The sequence below is a fragment of the Doryrhamphus excisus genome, linkage group LG13, assembly GCF_037039965.1.
Source record: "Doryrhamphus excisus strain RoL-2023G ecotype Guam linkage group LG13, RoL_Dexc_Guam_v1.1, whole genome shotgun sequence".
Taxonomy (NCBI): Eukaryota; Metazoa; Chordata; class Actinopteri; order Syngnathiformes; family Syngnathidae; genus Doryrhamphus; species Doryrhamphus excisus.
Window position 1 is genome coordinate 3,598,646 of NC_136369.1, and position 16,552 is coordinate 3,615,197.

Here is a 16,552-nt window from a genome sequence, read left to right on the forward strand (position 1 = left end):
ATCTGCTATCAAATTCAAATATGCTCTAGATTCAGGCAATAGTTATTATCGTGGCTTACTTTCATTTTATTGAATGTTTTTTCTTCTAAATATGCATTTTTAAGTCTTTTGTAACACATTACTGTTTTTATTATAAGTACAGAAAAAAGATAATCATCTTGCAAATATTTTGTTCATTATATTTTACTTGTACTGTAAGATCAGTGTAGTAGTGAACCCAATCGTGTTTGCATTTTCTTCTCCACGGAATCACTCTGTAGTTAGAGTGGTGACAGTACAGTTTAATTCATTCACAGTGCTTAGAAGTCGACACATAAGAGAGACTGGCAGATGCCCTTTTGAGATCTCCATGCTTAGTGCTGCCATGGCAGCGGGCTGAATATATAATGCTTCAAATGTTGCCAAAAAAAAGATGACAGCATAAAAGTACAGCAGTGCACATAATTCCCATCCACAACACAAACTTAATGAAATTTTTCTGAAAACTTTTCTATTTCCCGTATTTCATTGAAGAGTTTGGCAAGTTTACGTGTGGTGGTGTTACACAGACACAGCCTCAGGAAAAGTGCCGAGAATGAGACTGATGAGACATATATTTTCTTGTTCAGTCTTATTTTATTGAAAGTATCTATAGCAGGGGTGTCGAAACTTTTTCAACCGAGGGCCGCATGCAAAAAACAACCTGCATCTCTGCTTTGTGCCAGCGTATTATTAGCAATTTGAACCTTTTTCACCATATTTTTTGCACTATAAAGGCACACTTAAAAGCCTTTCATTTTGTTCCGTTTTTCTGCGCGTGTTTGTATATTTAATATTCATATTTTTTATATTAATATTTAATATTTTAGCTAGTTTTTACTTTTTTTTTTTACCAAAATGTAAACTTTCTTGTTATCTTGTAATGTTGTCTTTATTCTCTTAATAATCTGACTTCTAACTACTATTGTAATATTACTTTGATGTACTTTGATATTACTTTAAATGTCATCCAATACTTCTCTACAAGAGAGGAGAAATATGATCTCAGGGAAGAAGTACATTTGAAACACTTCTATGCTAGGACTACGTTAAAAAGCCATAGCATTTCAGTATGTGGAATCAAACTATGGAATGGATTGAGTAAGGACCTCAAACAATGCACAACGATGAGCCAATATGTTTGCTACATTTGCTTCGTACGAGGTGCATTGTTTAAAAAAAAAACCTTAAACTGGATTATGGAAAGCAGGAAGTGAACAAATGTAACAGTACCCATTATGTCATTGTATGGTCATATCACCTCGTACTTTGTTACGTGACAAAAATAAAATTTAAAAAAATGCCAAAAAAAATTTAAAAATTTAAACTTTATTAGGAAAGCAGGAAGTGAACAAATGTAACAGTTACTGATTGTAAAAGTACCAGATGGAGGGGTAGGATTTAATAAGCTTTGCTTCTTCCTACTCCTTTTGGACATGTGGAACTGTGAACTGATTATGGGATGCACTCAATTGTAATCTGATGCATGTTCAAATGAAATAAAACCATTACCATTACCATTACTTTTACCCAACCAAATTTTTTTTTCCAAAAACATATTGTCATAGTAATACTTCTGACAATATTGTTTTTATTACTAGCTGTGTCTCTGTTGCCATAAAATATTCACAATGTATAAAAATAATCCTCTCAGTTGCTTTGATAGTTTGCTGTACCATTGTTCATGATATGTTTCATGGCCGTGCAGAGAAGGCCTAGGAAAGGTGTCTGCTTAAGTTGAAAATTGAAGTCGATGCTTTTATGTTTAACTGATCTCAGGGTTCCCTGAGAGAACATATGGATGTTTGCTCGTAATGGCGCAGGTGGCCTTGAGCATGTTCACAAACTCACTTACTATGTTACAACTGGCAGGAGTAACACATAAAACGAGACAGCTGGTAAAAATGTAGTTTCGAGTCAGGTTTTACTGGCCACTATTTGTATTTTACATAATATCTATAAACAGTGTAGACAGTATTCAGTGCATTCACTCTCGTAATGTCCACTAGATGAACACTACCATTAGCTGTACCGCAAGTAAGTAAATATTGGAAACACTTCTCAGGATGATGTACTGCAAACTGCAACCACAAAACACATTGTCAACCATTCTGCCTGCTCATATTTGTAACCAACTGCTTGGGGCTGCACACGTTTACTTATGTAGCATTTCTGTAGCTGTTGCTGATGTTTGAATGGTGCTCCCTTTGGTATTATTGTTTGCCTTAGCTGATGTATGCATGCTTATTAAATGTTCTTGTTCGTAAATGCATCACTTAAACCATTTAAACCAGTTTGGCAGTACAGCACACCATCACTCTGTTATGGCGACCCAAATTCTATGTGCAATGTGTTCTGATTTTTTGCCCGCAAAGAGGACCTGAAATGAGTTTGTAACCCACTTTTCGGTCCCGACCCACCAGTTGCGAACCACTGATTCAAACTGTCATATTGAAACTCATCATATTTTGTTTTATGGGCAGTTAGTGTGAGTTGATTTTACAAATATTAATTTTACCTCAATGGCCTGTTCTTTAATCTAAAATGATACATTAAGGGAATTGAGAAAAGGGCTCAGTTTGCATTGAACAGACTTCCAGGTCAATGAGATGGATATAATATTCATTCTCAGCAAGTGGAGGCAATTGAGAATCACTCATATGAGTAATATAAAATTAGATTTACAAGTCGACAGGAAATAGGTTATTCCTATGGTCATAAGAGCACAGGTAGGCGAACATGGATATGCCACATATGCATGCAATGTTCCATGGTTGCCTAGGTTACCAGATATCGCACTTGTGTGAAAGAGAAAGAGAGAGAGAGAAAGACATAAAAGCACATTAACTTTGTATTTAATGACACATATCAATTACTTGTGTAAGACTGCATTTTCGCCACTTCCAAAACAAAAATAAGCGGTACATCCATCATCTCTGTGGAACATAAACTATCGGCTCACACCAAATGGTGAGTACAGTGCTTTTCTCTGTTGTATGAACAGCTATATGGCAAAACTATGAGGTCTAAAGTGCACATTTTTCCCTCCTGTTTTCCTCGTTGTTTGACAGAAACAAGTCAGTCTATGCGCTCGGAAAGGTTGGAAAAGATGCTGTTAAACACCACTTTTATAGAAGCCTCGTGATGTGAGGTCACACCTGGTGGTGTGTTTAAACCTGAAATTAGAGAAATCACACTGGATTCAACATTTACAAAGTGACTGTGCTGGAAGTATCACAGGATTTTGTGCCACAAGATTATAATGTGAGAAGATTTCTCATTCAGAAAATAAACTCATGTCTTGTGGGAACAAGGACGACGATGATAATAAATAGATTAATTAAATAATCACACAATAAATACAAAAATGAACTTGATAATTTTGGCAGCCTGAATATATTGCCATCTGCATGCTAACAGTTTTTTTGTCTCAGTCGGCGGAGGAGGAGGAGGATACACGTGGTGTAGCCTTGTGAGGAGGAATGCGAGGTGACATCGTACTAATTACATTACTAGGTTGCGAAATATATCTTTTTCATTCATTCATTTTTTACCACTTATTCTCACGAGGGTCGCAGGGAGTGCTGGAGCCTATCCCAGCTGTCTTCGGGCGAGAGGCGGGGTACACCCTGGACTGGTCGCCAGCCAATCACAGGGCACATATAGACAAACAACCATTCACACTCACATTCATTTGGAGTATGTTTTTGGAATGTGGCAGGAAACCGGAGTACCCGGAGAAAACCGGGGAGAACACGCAAACTCCACACAGAGATGGCCGAGGGTGGAATTGAACTCCGGTTTCCTAGCTGTGAGGCCTGCGCGCTAACCACTCTTTACCGTGCAGCCCTATTGTCTTTTAAAATAATGATATTTCTTATAAGTAATGTTAAGATCTTGCCTCGTCTTATTCTTAACGCTAAAACATGAGACCCAATCTCATATATTGTCCCTGCTCATCTCCTTCTTAGACCCATTTTTACAAGACTCTGGTCAGAGTCTTCAGTGTGAAAGGTGGACATAAAAATGGCCATAAATTCAATTGAAATTTCAATTTGCCTCAGCTGGCATACATTTTCCACTTACCGTACAATATGATTTGCATCTTATGTGTTAATGTGTTATGTGAGTCCAAGCCCATTTTGCGTTACCAAGGTGATAATAACTATTGAATTCAAGAAATAACTCATGGCAAAAGAAGAAGGTGGCGTATGTGTGGTGTCTTGCTGCCACATTGTCTTTGGGAACAATCACATCAAGAACCACGTCTTCAATGAAGGTAAAAGGAACCTAAAATATCCATTTATCCCATTCAGTCATCATTGAAATTGATTTTTGCGTGTAAAACTGTAGTAACTCAAATTGCACTAACTCAAAAGACATGTTTTGTGTTAACATTTTGGAGCTTTGTGGAACGGATTAGTTAAATTGATATTACTTTTCATGACAAAAATGGATTCAGTTAGCATCCGTTTCAGTTGGAGTCGGTAGGTTCCGCTCGCTATGCGAGTGTGACTAACTTGTAGTGAACATTTAAAAAATAGACAGCAAATATATATGAACGTCTTTAATTTAATTAAGATTTAATTTCGATAATTCATCTCACTAAATGAATAAAGTATAAGTCAGAATCAGAATGGCCTTTATTGTCATTGTATTGCATACAACGAAATTTGAGTGCAACTCCATGGTGGCTTTTGTAGAAAGTAAAAATAAAAATAAGGATAAAAAGTGTCAGGTGCTGTTCAGAATAAATGTAAATATATGTACATCAAAACTATAACCTATACAGTAAACAAAATGTAGAATTGCAGTAAACAAAAGGTAGTATTGCACACATTGTACCCAAATGTCACTTGAATGAATGAATCTTATTGCACATAAGTCCCGTATTGCACATTTGAAGCTTATTGTACCTAACAGTGAAATGTGTGTTTTTGTAGTGCAGTATTGATCATTTATGATTGTTCATTGCAGTGATGGCTTTGGGAAAGAAGCTGTCTCTGAGTCTGTTTGTCCGGGTTTTGTGTGACCTGTGGGAAAGTGGCAAATTAACTGTGAATAAAGAACTCTCGAGGCAGAATCAACCACATGCTGCTGTCACTGATCGACTTGGCCATAAGGCAGCCCTTACCACATTTCTCTTGTCTCAAACTATTTGTCTGAGGAATGATGGCCAAGGCATTCACCTTCCTTCTTCTACCATCTATATTGAGATGTGGGCCACTCACAAACACTGATAAAGGCCAAGAGAAGCTTTGTAAAAGTGGAACAACATGCCCTATTTTGTTGAGTATAGGTAGAGTGATGAGTTTGGTTCGATGGTGCCACAGTTTGTTATTGTTTTAGAAATTCTCTCTGAGCAATAATTGCTAATAGGACTATGGAATGTTGCTGAAATTCAGTGTAATGATAATTTTCAATAAAAAATAATAATAATAATGACTAATGAATAATGACAAAAAACACACAGAACGGCTATTTTTCATATTCTATTCTATTCTTTGTGGCTCAACACAAATCCCAGGAAAGATTAATCATCTTGAAACGGCACAAGTAAGATGTAAGAACAAAAATACGTATCTCCAATACATTGTTGTTGTTGTTGTTCTCATTCTCCTCTCCTGGGTTGCAAATGTCATCAGTTACACACTGAAACCTGCACCATGGTGATAGAAAAGGATTGCTCGTCATACTGTACAGTATGTTGACTGCTGAACATCGTCTGTAATTAGCTGTTGATGGCTGCCGGCGATAATGTCAGGCCGTGCAAACATGCCCCTTTACTACATTGCTATTTTAATTGGCATCACAGTGCTATAATGTTCCCTCTTTGAATCCCTTCACTGCTGTTTAGCAGCTGACAAGAAGGAAAGGTGAGGGAATTGAAGACAGGATTTTAAAAGTAAAATCATATGACCTCTACCTTCTCTACCACAGTGACAGCTTTTCCGGACAGCTACAACATGAATAACTTCAAGGCTGCCACATTTACAGAGGTACTTGCTTGTGCAATGTATTTCAGCATCCGTAGACTGAATTCGTACTCTGGCAAAAAGAAGGTGACTTTGTAGCACAAGAAGCTGACAACATCACCTTGGCCATTTCACCCATGGAAATAATGTCACATTACGTTAATTGTATGTTTTTTGTATTTGGAACACACAAGCACAGGGATCCCAGATCACTTGATATTTATAAAACCAACCATTTGTTACCCATAACAGTACAACAATGGTATGAAATATTCTATTTATACTTTCGGAAACATACTTTTTTTTTGTTTTATCATGATTGTTAAATGTTTCCCATCAATTTGTTATGAAATTAATATGCAAAATTAAACCAAAGCCATTGTGAGTGGACAAAAAAGTGAGACTCAAATTCAATCCATTCAATAGCTGGAATGAAACATATGTAGAATTATTACTTACCTGTTTACCTATGCTACCTACCTATGCTACTGTCAAACTTTAACCAACGGCACCTTGAAAAATACATATTTTGGAGGGAATACAGACGAAATCATTAGAAAGGTCAGAGAAGAAATGGTCACACTAAAAAGATGGTTTAATGATAATAGATTGTCCTTGAACCTAAGTAAAACTAAAATCATGCTGTTTGGTAACAGCAGAAAGGACACGCACCAGCAAATACAAATAAACGGTGTGGACATTGAAAGGGTGAAGGAAAATACATTTTGGGGATCACAATAGATGAAAATATGAGCTGGAAACCTCATATTACAAATATACAACATAAGGTGGCCAGAAATATTTCAATATTGAACAAAGCAAAATTTGTTCTCAATCAGAAATCACTCCACACTCTTGCTTACTATTGCTCTCTGGTTCTACCATATCTTACTTATTGTGTGGAAATATGGGCTAATAACTATAAAAGCAATCTTCACTCGCTAAATGTACTGCAAAAAAGGTCAGTAAGGATAATTCATAATGCTGCCTACGGAGAACATACTAACTCCTTATTTCTAAAATCACAAATACAGTGAAGAAAATAAGTATTTGAACACCCTGCTATTTTGCTATTTCTCCCACTTAGAAATCATGGAGGGGTCTGAAATTTTCATCGTAGGTGCATGTCCACTGTGAGAGAGATAAACTAAAAAGAAAAATCCAGAAATCACAATGCATGATTTTTTAACAATTTATTTGTGTGATACAGCTGCTAATAAGTATTTGAACACCTGAGAAAATGAATGTTAATATTTGGTACAGTAGCCTTTGTTTGCTATTACAGAGGTCAAACGTTTCCTGTAGTTTTTCACCAGGTTTGCACACACTGCAGGAGGGATCTTGGCCCACTCCTCCACACAGATATTCTCTAGATCAGTCAGGTTTCTGGGCTGTCGCTGAGAAACACGGAGTTTGAGCTCCCTCCAAAGATTTTCGATTGGGTTCAGGTCTGGAGACTGGCTGGGCCATGCTAGAACCTTGATATGCTTCTTACGGAGCCACTCCTTGGTTTTTCTGGCTGTGTGCTTCGGGTCGTTGTCGTGTTGGAAGACCCAGCCACGACCCATCTTCAATGCTCTGACAGAGGGAAGGAGGTTGTTCCCCAAAATCTCACAATACACGGCCCCAGTCATCCTCTCTTTAATGCAGTGCACTCGTCCTGTCCCATGTGCAGAAAAACACCCCCAAAGCATGATGCTACCACCCCCATGCTTCACAGTAGGGATGGTGTTCTTCGGATTGTACTCTTCATTCTTCTTCCTCCAAACACGCTTATTGGAATTATGACCAAAAAGTTCTATTTTGGTCTCATCTGACCATAAAACTTTCTCCCATGACTCCTCTGTATCATCCAAATGGTCATATGCAAACTTAAGACGGGCCTTGACATGTGCTGGTTTAAGCAGGGGAACCTTTCGTGCCATGCATGATTTCACATCATGACGTCTTAGTGTATTACCTACAGTAACCTTGGAAACGGTGGTCCCAGCTCTTTTCAGGTCATTGACCAAGTCCTGTCGTGTAGTTCTGGGCTGATTCCTCACCTTTCTTAGAATCATTGAGACCCCACGAGGTGATATCTTGCATGGGGCTCCACTCCGATTGAGATTGACCGTCATGTTTAGCTTCTTCCATTTTCTAATGATAGCTCCAACAGTGGACCTTTTTTCACCAAGCTGCTTGGTAATTGCTCCGTAGCCCTTTCCAGCCTTGTGGAGGTGTACAATTTTGTCTCTGGTGTCTTTGGACAGCTCTTTGGTCTTCGCCATGTTACAAGTTAAAGTCTTACTGATTGTATGGGGTGGACAGGTGTCTTTATGCAGCTAACGACCTCAAACAGGTGCATCTGATTCAGGATGATACATGGAGTGCAGGTGGACTTCTAATGGGCAGACTAACAGGTCTTTCAGGGTCAGAATTCTAGATGATACACAGGTGTTCAAATACTTATTTGCAGCTGTATCACACAAATAAATTGTTAAAAAATCATGCATTGTGATTTCTGGATTTTTCTTTTTAGTTTATCTCTCTCACAGTGGACATGCACCTACGATGAAAATTTCAGACCCCTCCATGATTTCTAAGTGGGAGAAATAGCAAAATAGCAGGGTGTTCAAATACTTATTTTCTTCACTGTACTTCAACTTGCTGATATAGTTCATCTTCAAACAGCTAAAATAATGCATAAGGCTAAAAACAACCAATTAGCTAAAAATGTCATCCAATACTTCTCTACAAGAGAGGAGAAATATGATCTCAGGGAAGAAGTACATTTGAAACACTTCTATGCTAGGACTACGTTAATAAGCCATAGCATTTCAGTATGTGGAATCAAACTATGGAATGGATTGAGTAAGGACCTCAAACAATGCACAACGATGAGCCAATTCAAGAAACAATACAAGCAGTTGATGTTTGCTAAATACAAGGATGAAGAGTCTTGAACCAGTCATGATGTGCTATATATATCACTATATTGACACTTACTATGGTACCCATTATGTCATTGGATGCTCATATCACCTTGTACTTCAGTATGAGGTACATTATTAAAAAACAAAACAAAACGAAAAAAAAACAAAAAAACAAACCTTAAACTGTATCATGGAAAGCAGGAAGTGAACAAATGTAACAGTTACTGATTGTAAAAGTACCAAATGGAGGGGTAGGATTTAATAAGCTTTGCTTCTTCCTACTCCTTTTGGACATGTGGAACTGTGAACTGATTATGTGATGCATTCAATTGTAATCTGATGCATGTTCAAATGAAATAAAACCATTACCATTACCATTACCATTACCATTACATATATCACCTTCTTTCTCAGAATAGCAATAAAATGAAGGAACCAATAACTTATGTTCAATATTTAGTGAATTGACATCAGCATACAGGAGTAGGGGGTACAAAGCTTCAGGTCAAATGTCTGAAGGGGTACACCACTGTATGAATATGAACTAATAACTATAACCAAAATAATAATACAGTAATATATACATTAAACCAGCTGAACCGAAAGCCCAACCCTGTGCATGCACACACACACACACAGTCCTTGGCCAACAAAAAGGCCAAACAATTTAAAAGACGGAGGCCCAGCCAGTGGGATAAGTGTTGAAACCAAACTCTGGCAACAGGAAGGGTCATGCAATAGCAATGTCAATATCAAAGGCAAGCAGCAGCCGGTCATTACCGTACAGGTGGCGCCGTGAATGTGGACACCAGTATGGGGATGGAAGGGGAGCACACGGCCACAAGTCTGTGTATGTGACGTTTCTGTATTGCAAAAAGGGGGGAGATCAGGCACCGTGCACCGACGGCGAAACTGTTGGCATAACAAAGATCACACAAGCGGCTTGACGCCACAAACAGCTGGTTGCACATACCTGCTGATGGCATCCCTGGGAGGACACGGGACAGCCTGAAGCTAACAACCCGCTTCACAATGGCACAACCAGGGACAATCTACAACAGTACGGTCATAAATACAACTGTGTGTGCAGTTCTTTAATTGCCATACAAATAAATATAAAAATATAAATAAGGCATCCCCGAGCTGTGATTGGCTGGAAGCTCAATCACATTAGGCAACACCATACTCAACAGGGTGGATGACAAACTACATCCTGCTACAAAAATAATAACATGATTATTAAGAACCGGTGCTTATGATTAGCGTTTAATTTATTTTGAAAATGAATACAGTTTACATTGAATGTTTCATATTACAATTCTCAATTCCAAAAAGAAGTAGGGAGAAGCAGAGCAGAGAAGTGGTTGTGCCTTATCACGTGTTTGCTGCATATGATTCCTTTTTGATTCACATTTTTGTGGTTTTATGTTTTTAATTTGATCATTTAGTTTCGTTTTCTAGGGTGAAGCAGGATTTGGCGACTCCAAATTGTCCATAGGTATGAATGTGAGTGTGAATGGTTGTTTGTCTGGTTGTCTGGTTGACAGCTGGGATAGGCTCCAGCATGGCCACCACCCTAATGAGGATAGGAAGTACAGAAAATGGATGGATGGATTATATATTTGTTTGGCTTCATTGTGTGTGATTTTTCAGTTTTGATCATAAAAATAGCAAATACTTGTGGTGTAACGGCATTAGCTAAGAAGTACAGAGTCAACTTGTAATGACGTTCTAGTAAGTTATAGTTTGCCATCTGAATTAGCCTGGCAGGATACTGTAGTATTGTGTAAATTAATATCACAAGATTTGGTGCTGGCAGTGCGATCCAAGATGGCCGAATAAAAAAAATATATATATATATATATAAACAATGTAGTATCAGGCCACATGCACTGGACTGTTCAGGTTGTCTCAGTTTCACCTCTCATCTGAGCAGGCTTCATTTTGGTTCTTATCTTTAATACTTGCGGAGGCTCGTCTTCTACATGGTTGCAGGAGCAAGTCCGAGGCACTTCTGGTGGTATGTCTTTTTCTACCAGGAAGCCTCTTTGTGTGACCCAGTGGTCTAAGCTGGTTGGAGCCAATGGATATTGATTATGCTCAAAAGGGGTGTGATAAGATAAAGATGCAAGTGATACAGATACAGCAGGTAAACAAGCCTGCTCTGGTCACACCATCTAAGCAAGAGAGGCCTACGTATGTGTAACTACATCCAACAAAGACAAGGTGGCTCGATTACATGATATTACTTGATAGGACAGCTCTAGTCTGAGAACTTGGTGCAAGATCCAAAGTATGCATCCTCTAAAGGAGGAGGCACATCCAAACAGGATGTGGTGTGAAATGACAATTTTAGGAAACAATGGAGTGGGGCCTGATGGTTGTTTAGGTGTCATCACCATTCCGATGTAATGATGGTCATGAAGAAGCCTGCTTGGGTGAGAAACGAAACATCCTCTAAGGCAGGGGTCGGGAACCTTTTTGGCTAAGAGAGCCATGAAGGCCAGATATTTTAAAATGTGTATCTGTGAGAGCCATATACATTTTTTTTAAACATTGAATGCAATAAAATGTGTGCGTTTTTATGTAAGACCAACAGTTTTAGATAATGGGCTCTAATTACGTAGACCAGGCACACTACCCCACGCCAACGGGGTGTGGCCAGCACACTTTCGTGAGCAGTGCAGTGTCTAATAATAAATCAAATACTTGTTGCCATTAATACAACTTCTGCTGCTGCATAATTTTGCACCATACTCAGTATATTTCATTCTTTTGGCCATCTTTGCCAGAAGGCTTGGTTCTGCAGCTTTAGCTAGGTGACTATTTGACTAAAGGAGAAAAGTTTATATTTACATGTTGACATCTCAATGACCGAGGTAGACTACCGCATTACCCAGTAATAATCGAGTTTTGGTGTTTGACCTGGAAAATATCAGGAAAGATGGATATGGTCGGGCGTATTGCAGTAGAAAATAGATGGACGAATTAAAATGCATAAAAAAGTTGTTGATTTTTAATATTATTTTTAACATTTATGTGATGTTTACTTTAAAATGTTAGCAAAAATACATTTTTATTGTGGTAAGAAATGCTTGAGAGCCAGATACAGTCATCAGTCATCAGTTCCCTACCTCTGCTCTAAGGCAACAGTCGAGTTGCGTTCAATGCACTTACGCCCTGATAATACAATTATTACCTGCTTCAATGAGAATATTCGCAGGCATACATCCACATCTTTGTTAACTCACTCAATCTCAGCCATTTTGGACTTTTTCAAAGCGTGTTATAAAGAGCCCAAGGGATCTATATAACAAAATAGATTAGACTCTCATCTTAAGTCTCGTCTTTAAGTTTCAGCAAAACGCCCCAAAAATGGTTGTTTTACATCTATTTAGGATCATCCTTGTTGCTGCAAAAAAAGCTATTACTACATGCTGGATTAAAATAGATACCCTCCATAGATAGCTCTCCATCCATCTATTTTTTTATTACCGTTTATCCTCATCAGGGTCATGGGGGTGACTTCGGAGCGGTGTACACCCTGGACCATTCACTCACAATCATACCTATGGACAATTTGGAGTCGCCAGTTCACCTGATATAAGACATAATGTGTGTTCATTTTGATTACTGGTTAAATCTTTTTCCTGCGTATGCTGGTAGTTCGCATAGGCTTTCTGCGGTTATAAGTCAACCATATGCATATGCATATGCAACGGCGAACTAAAAAGCTGACAGAGCCGCTGTCTGCGGCGTTTAGTGTGGGATTAGCCGCGCTCCCATTTCTTTTTTCCACAGTGACGATTTTATCCAGTGTTAAACAAGAATGCGGCTTAATAGGGCTTAATATCACACTTGAGCTGAAAGCACAAACGTGCTTGTGATTTACCGTATACGCATGCAGGTACTTTTATTGAGCTTTTACGAGCAATTACCCGCACCGCTGTTGACCTTTCTGGCTTGCAAATTTTACCTTTTCTTCTCTAATGTTTTTGAAACAACCCCCTTTGCTATGAAATATATTTTGTGAATTATCTAGTGAGAACATCCGATGTCTTCCATGGAGATGTACACAGCTCTCAAATTGGGATTGGCCATGTTTGAAGTGTTTTCAAAGTTTTGGTTGGCCTGTATGACGTTTAAAGTTTGGTGATTGGTTTAGATGTTTACAGCATTGTAAAACATTATGACTATACACTTTTAACAAACATTTGCCAGAGGGGCTCAAATAGGGACAGAAAGGAAAAGTTTGAGAACCACAAAGTTAAGACATTGTTATTCCGTTGTGGAACGGCGTAACCTCATTATGCGACTGTCTGCACACACGTACGTATACGTACATGCGGTATAATGTAAAATATCTGTTTGAAGATGTAAGATTCACCCTACAACAGGCATCCGAACGTTGCACCAAGAGCCACTAACAAATAAATATGCTAAGACTTTTTTCAAGAAGAAACTGCATCTCATAGGTGAAAACGCTTCGACCTTTCTCCTTTTTTCCGCATTTTTGCTGTTTTTCTACATATTTCAACGTTCTTCTTACATGATTTTTGTAAATTTTATTCTTGTATTCATATTTTTTACTATTTTCCCATAATATTATAACTTTTTCTTTAATCTAATATTAAAAAAAATATATAACTTTATTTTGTTTGTTTCTCATAATATTCTGACAATTCTTTCTTTAATATTCCAACTTATTTGCTGGTCAAATGACATTGTTTTCCCTCATAATATTAAGAGTTTATTATTGTAAAATTAAGCCTTTCAACTCTGCTTGTGTGCAAGTCTTTTCATGGTCTCTGACATGTTTGAGGCACAAGAACCATCTCAGTCTCTGAGAAGCTCAGGTAGTGGTCTCCTGCGGGTTCCCAAAGTCAAGACGAAACACTCTAAGGCTTGTTTAGGTTTTATGCTGCCAAAATCTGGAACAATCTTCCAGAAGATGTGCGACAATCCTCTTTGGAAATGTCCAAATCCAAGCTGAAAACACTTCTAATCAACTGTGCATGTGACAACTGAAATCACTTTTAATCCTTTTTTTTTTTTGTTTTATGGAATGATTTATGGAACTTTATGGAATAATTTGACCTTTCTTCTCTGTGAAGCACTTTCACTTACCTTGTGTATGAATTCTGCTCTTTACCTGATTTGACTTCTGTCACATTCGGTGGGTACGTGTTGTGTCGAGACCCCAGGATGCAGGACAGGAACGAATGCAGGTAAAAATATGTATTACTTGCAATAATAGCAGCAGGATAAAGCCACTCAGGAAGGCAGCCGGACAAATGGGAGAAACACACACCTGATCTAAATACAAACATGAGAACTCAGGGACAGGTTTGGGTGATGAGGATGACGAAGGAAGACGAGGCAAAGCAGGAAGTTACATACAAAGTGGGAGTGTCCAAACATAAACAAAAACCCAAGAAGGTAACAAACCAAACTGTCATGCGGGAGCCTACACAGGGCGTGACAACTTCAAATATATGACTTTTTTTTCTATGACTATTACTAGGCTTGGGTGTGTGTTTCATACAAGGATGAAGATCTTGAACCAGTCATGATGTGCTATATATATCACTATATTGACACTTACTATGGTACCCATTATGTCATTGGATGCTCATATCACCTCGTAATTCGGTACGAGGTACATTATTAAAAAAAAAAAACACCTTAAACTGTATTATGGAAAGCAGGAAGTGAACAAATGTAACAGTTACTGACAAACAGTTACTGTAAAAGTACCAGATGGAGGGGTAGGATTTAATAAGCTTTGCTTCTTCCTACTCCTTTTGGACATGTAGAACTGTGAACTGATTATGTGATGCATTCAATTGTAATCTGATGCATGTTCAAATGAAATAAAACCATTACCATTACTTCGGTACATGACAAAAATGTAATAAAAAAAATAAAATAATAAAAATATAAACTTAAACTATATTGGGAAAGCAGGAAGTGAACAAATATAACAGTTACTGATTGTAAAAGTACCAGATGGAGGAGTAGGATTTAATAAGCTTTGCTTCTTCCTACTCCTTTTGGACATGTGGAACTGTGAACTGATTATGTGATGCATTCAATTGTAATCTGATGCATGTTCAAATGAAATAAAACCATTACCATTACTCAATTAATACATGGATGGATGGATGTCGGCTGTACGGTGAGCAAGTGGTGAGCGCAGTCCAAACAGCCAGGGTTTTGGTTTCCTCCCACATTCCAAAAACATGCTAGGTTTATTGACAACGCCAAATTGTCCATAGGTATGAATGTGAGTGTGAATGGTTGTTTGTCTATATGTGCCCTGTGATTGGCTGACGACCAGTCCAGGGTGTACCCCGCCTCTCGCTCAAAGACAGTTAAACCACTACAACTGATTCCATCTCAAATGAATGTGAACAGAATGAAACGTGTGTGTCACATTCAGGTTGTCTGTCGAGAAACCCAGACAAATAGTTATGAAATCCTTCCCAGGGTCCATTGGGAGCTTGTCTTCATCTCAATGCCTGACTCAGTCGGGATAAAATGGTGCCGAGTGATGTTGAGGGCGTTTTCCTTGATAATACCAAAGCCTGTTTATATCCGTGTCAGTAATCGCTAATCCAGCCTACTTCTCAGGTCCAGATATCAATATCCGTGGGGTGGATTCTTAATGTCATGTCTACTCTTTGCTTCCCGTGAAGGAAGTGAAGGGAAGCATGCATGAAAACTGTGGACTGTAACAGATCAGGACAAATAAAGAAACGTGTTTATTGTATTATGATCACCAGTTATATCAATTGTTTTGTCTTTTCTTTGTGCTTCAGGATTTACGAGCGAGTTATAGACCCGCCGCAGATGGAGCTCACCCCAGGCAGTGGAGTCTGGCTGGGACAGCACAGCCACAAGCACGGCCTATTCAAGGTGAGACTGAAAAGATGATGCATACATGGCCATATGATTCCCCCGTGCAACTTAACGTGATTCACATTTAAAGCTGCCTGGGATAATTGGACAGATTTGCACGGGGTTGAAAAGTGGAAGGGAGCCAAGTACTTCGTACAAGACACAAGGAGGGAAGAAGTACCGTGGGGCTCGGAGACGAGCTGCATACATCTCAGTGTGTGCTTTGAAACTCGTATTCCCAAGCTCATTACAATGTCGATTTTTAATCACTGTTCATTTTTTTTCAACCTCCTGCATATGCTTGGGAGCAGGCAGAGGACATGGCAGATGATGTCAAAGATATGCTCTTGTTCCTTTTTAACCCACGCCCCTTGCCCACCCAATCATTCATTCTTTCATTTTCTATGCAGCTTGTCCCCACTAGGGTTGCAACCCACCCAATCAACGGGCCCTTTATTTCTTCTCTATGTAACATATTGATTAGTTTCCAGGCTCTGCTGTGCTATATAGTATATCTCTTCAAATCTTCCCCTGATGCACACTTTCCTCTGCTCTTTTATTTTTTTTTTTTTTTTTTTTTACCTTGATCTAGACTTAAAGGAGCTCCTTATTCTAGAGGAAACCTTGTGGTTTTGAAAGAACCTTCACCGTGCAGTTTCCTATCCACGCTTGGTTTAATGCTCGAAGACTGTCACCTTTCTGTGTTCAAGGCATGTTTAAAAGTGATTGTCAGAGACAGATGGT

The 16,552-nt window shown here is 38.6% G+C and overlaps 1 protein-coding gene across 2 annotated transcripts in view; it reads left to right on the forward strand.

Annotated features, from left to right (window-relative positions):
• The window catches only part of LOC131139865 (protein kinase C-binding protein NELL1-like), a 237,854-nt gene that overhangs the window by 68,062 nt on the left and 153,240 nt on the right, over positions 1–16,552 (forward strand). For both annotated transcript variants that reach the window (XM_058089792.2, XM_058089793.2), the window contains exon 5: positions 15,730–15,826. In XM_058089792.2, the coding sequence (XP_057945775.2) occupies positions 15,730–15,826 (97 nt within the window). The remainder of the gene's footprint in view (positions 1–15,729; positions 15,827–16,552) is intronic.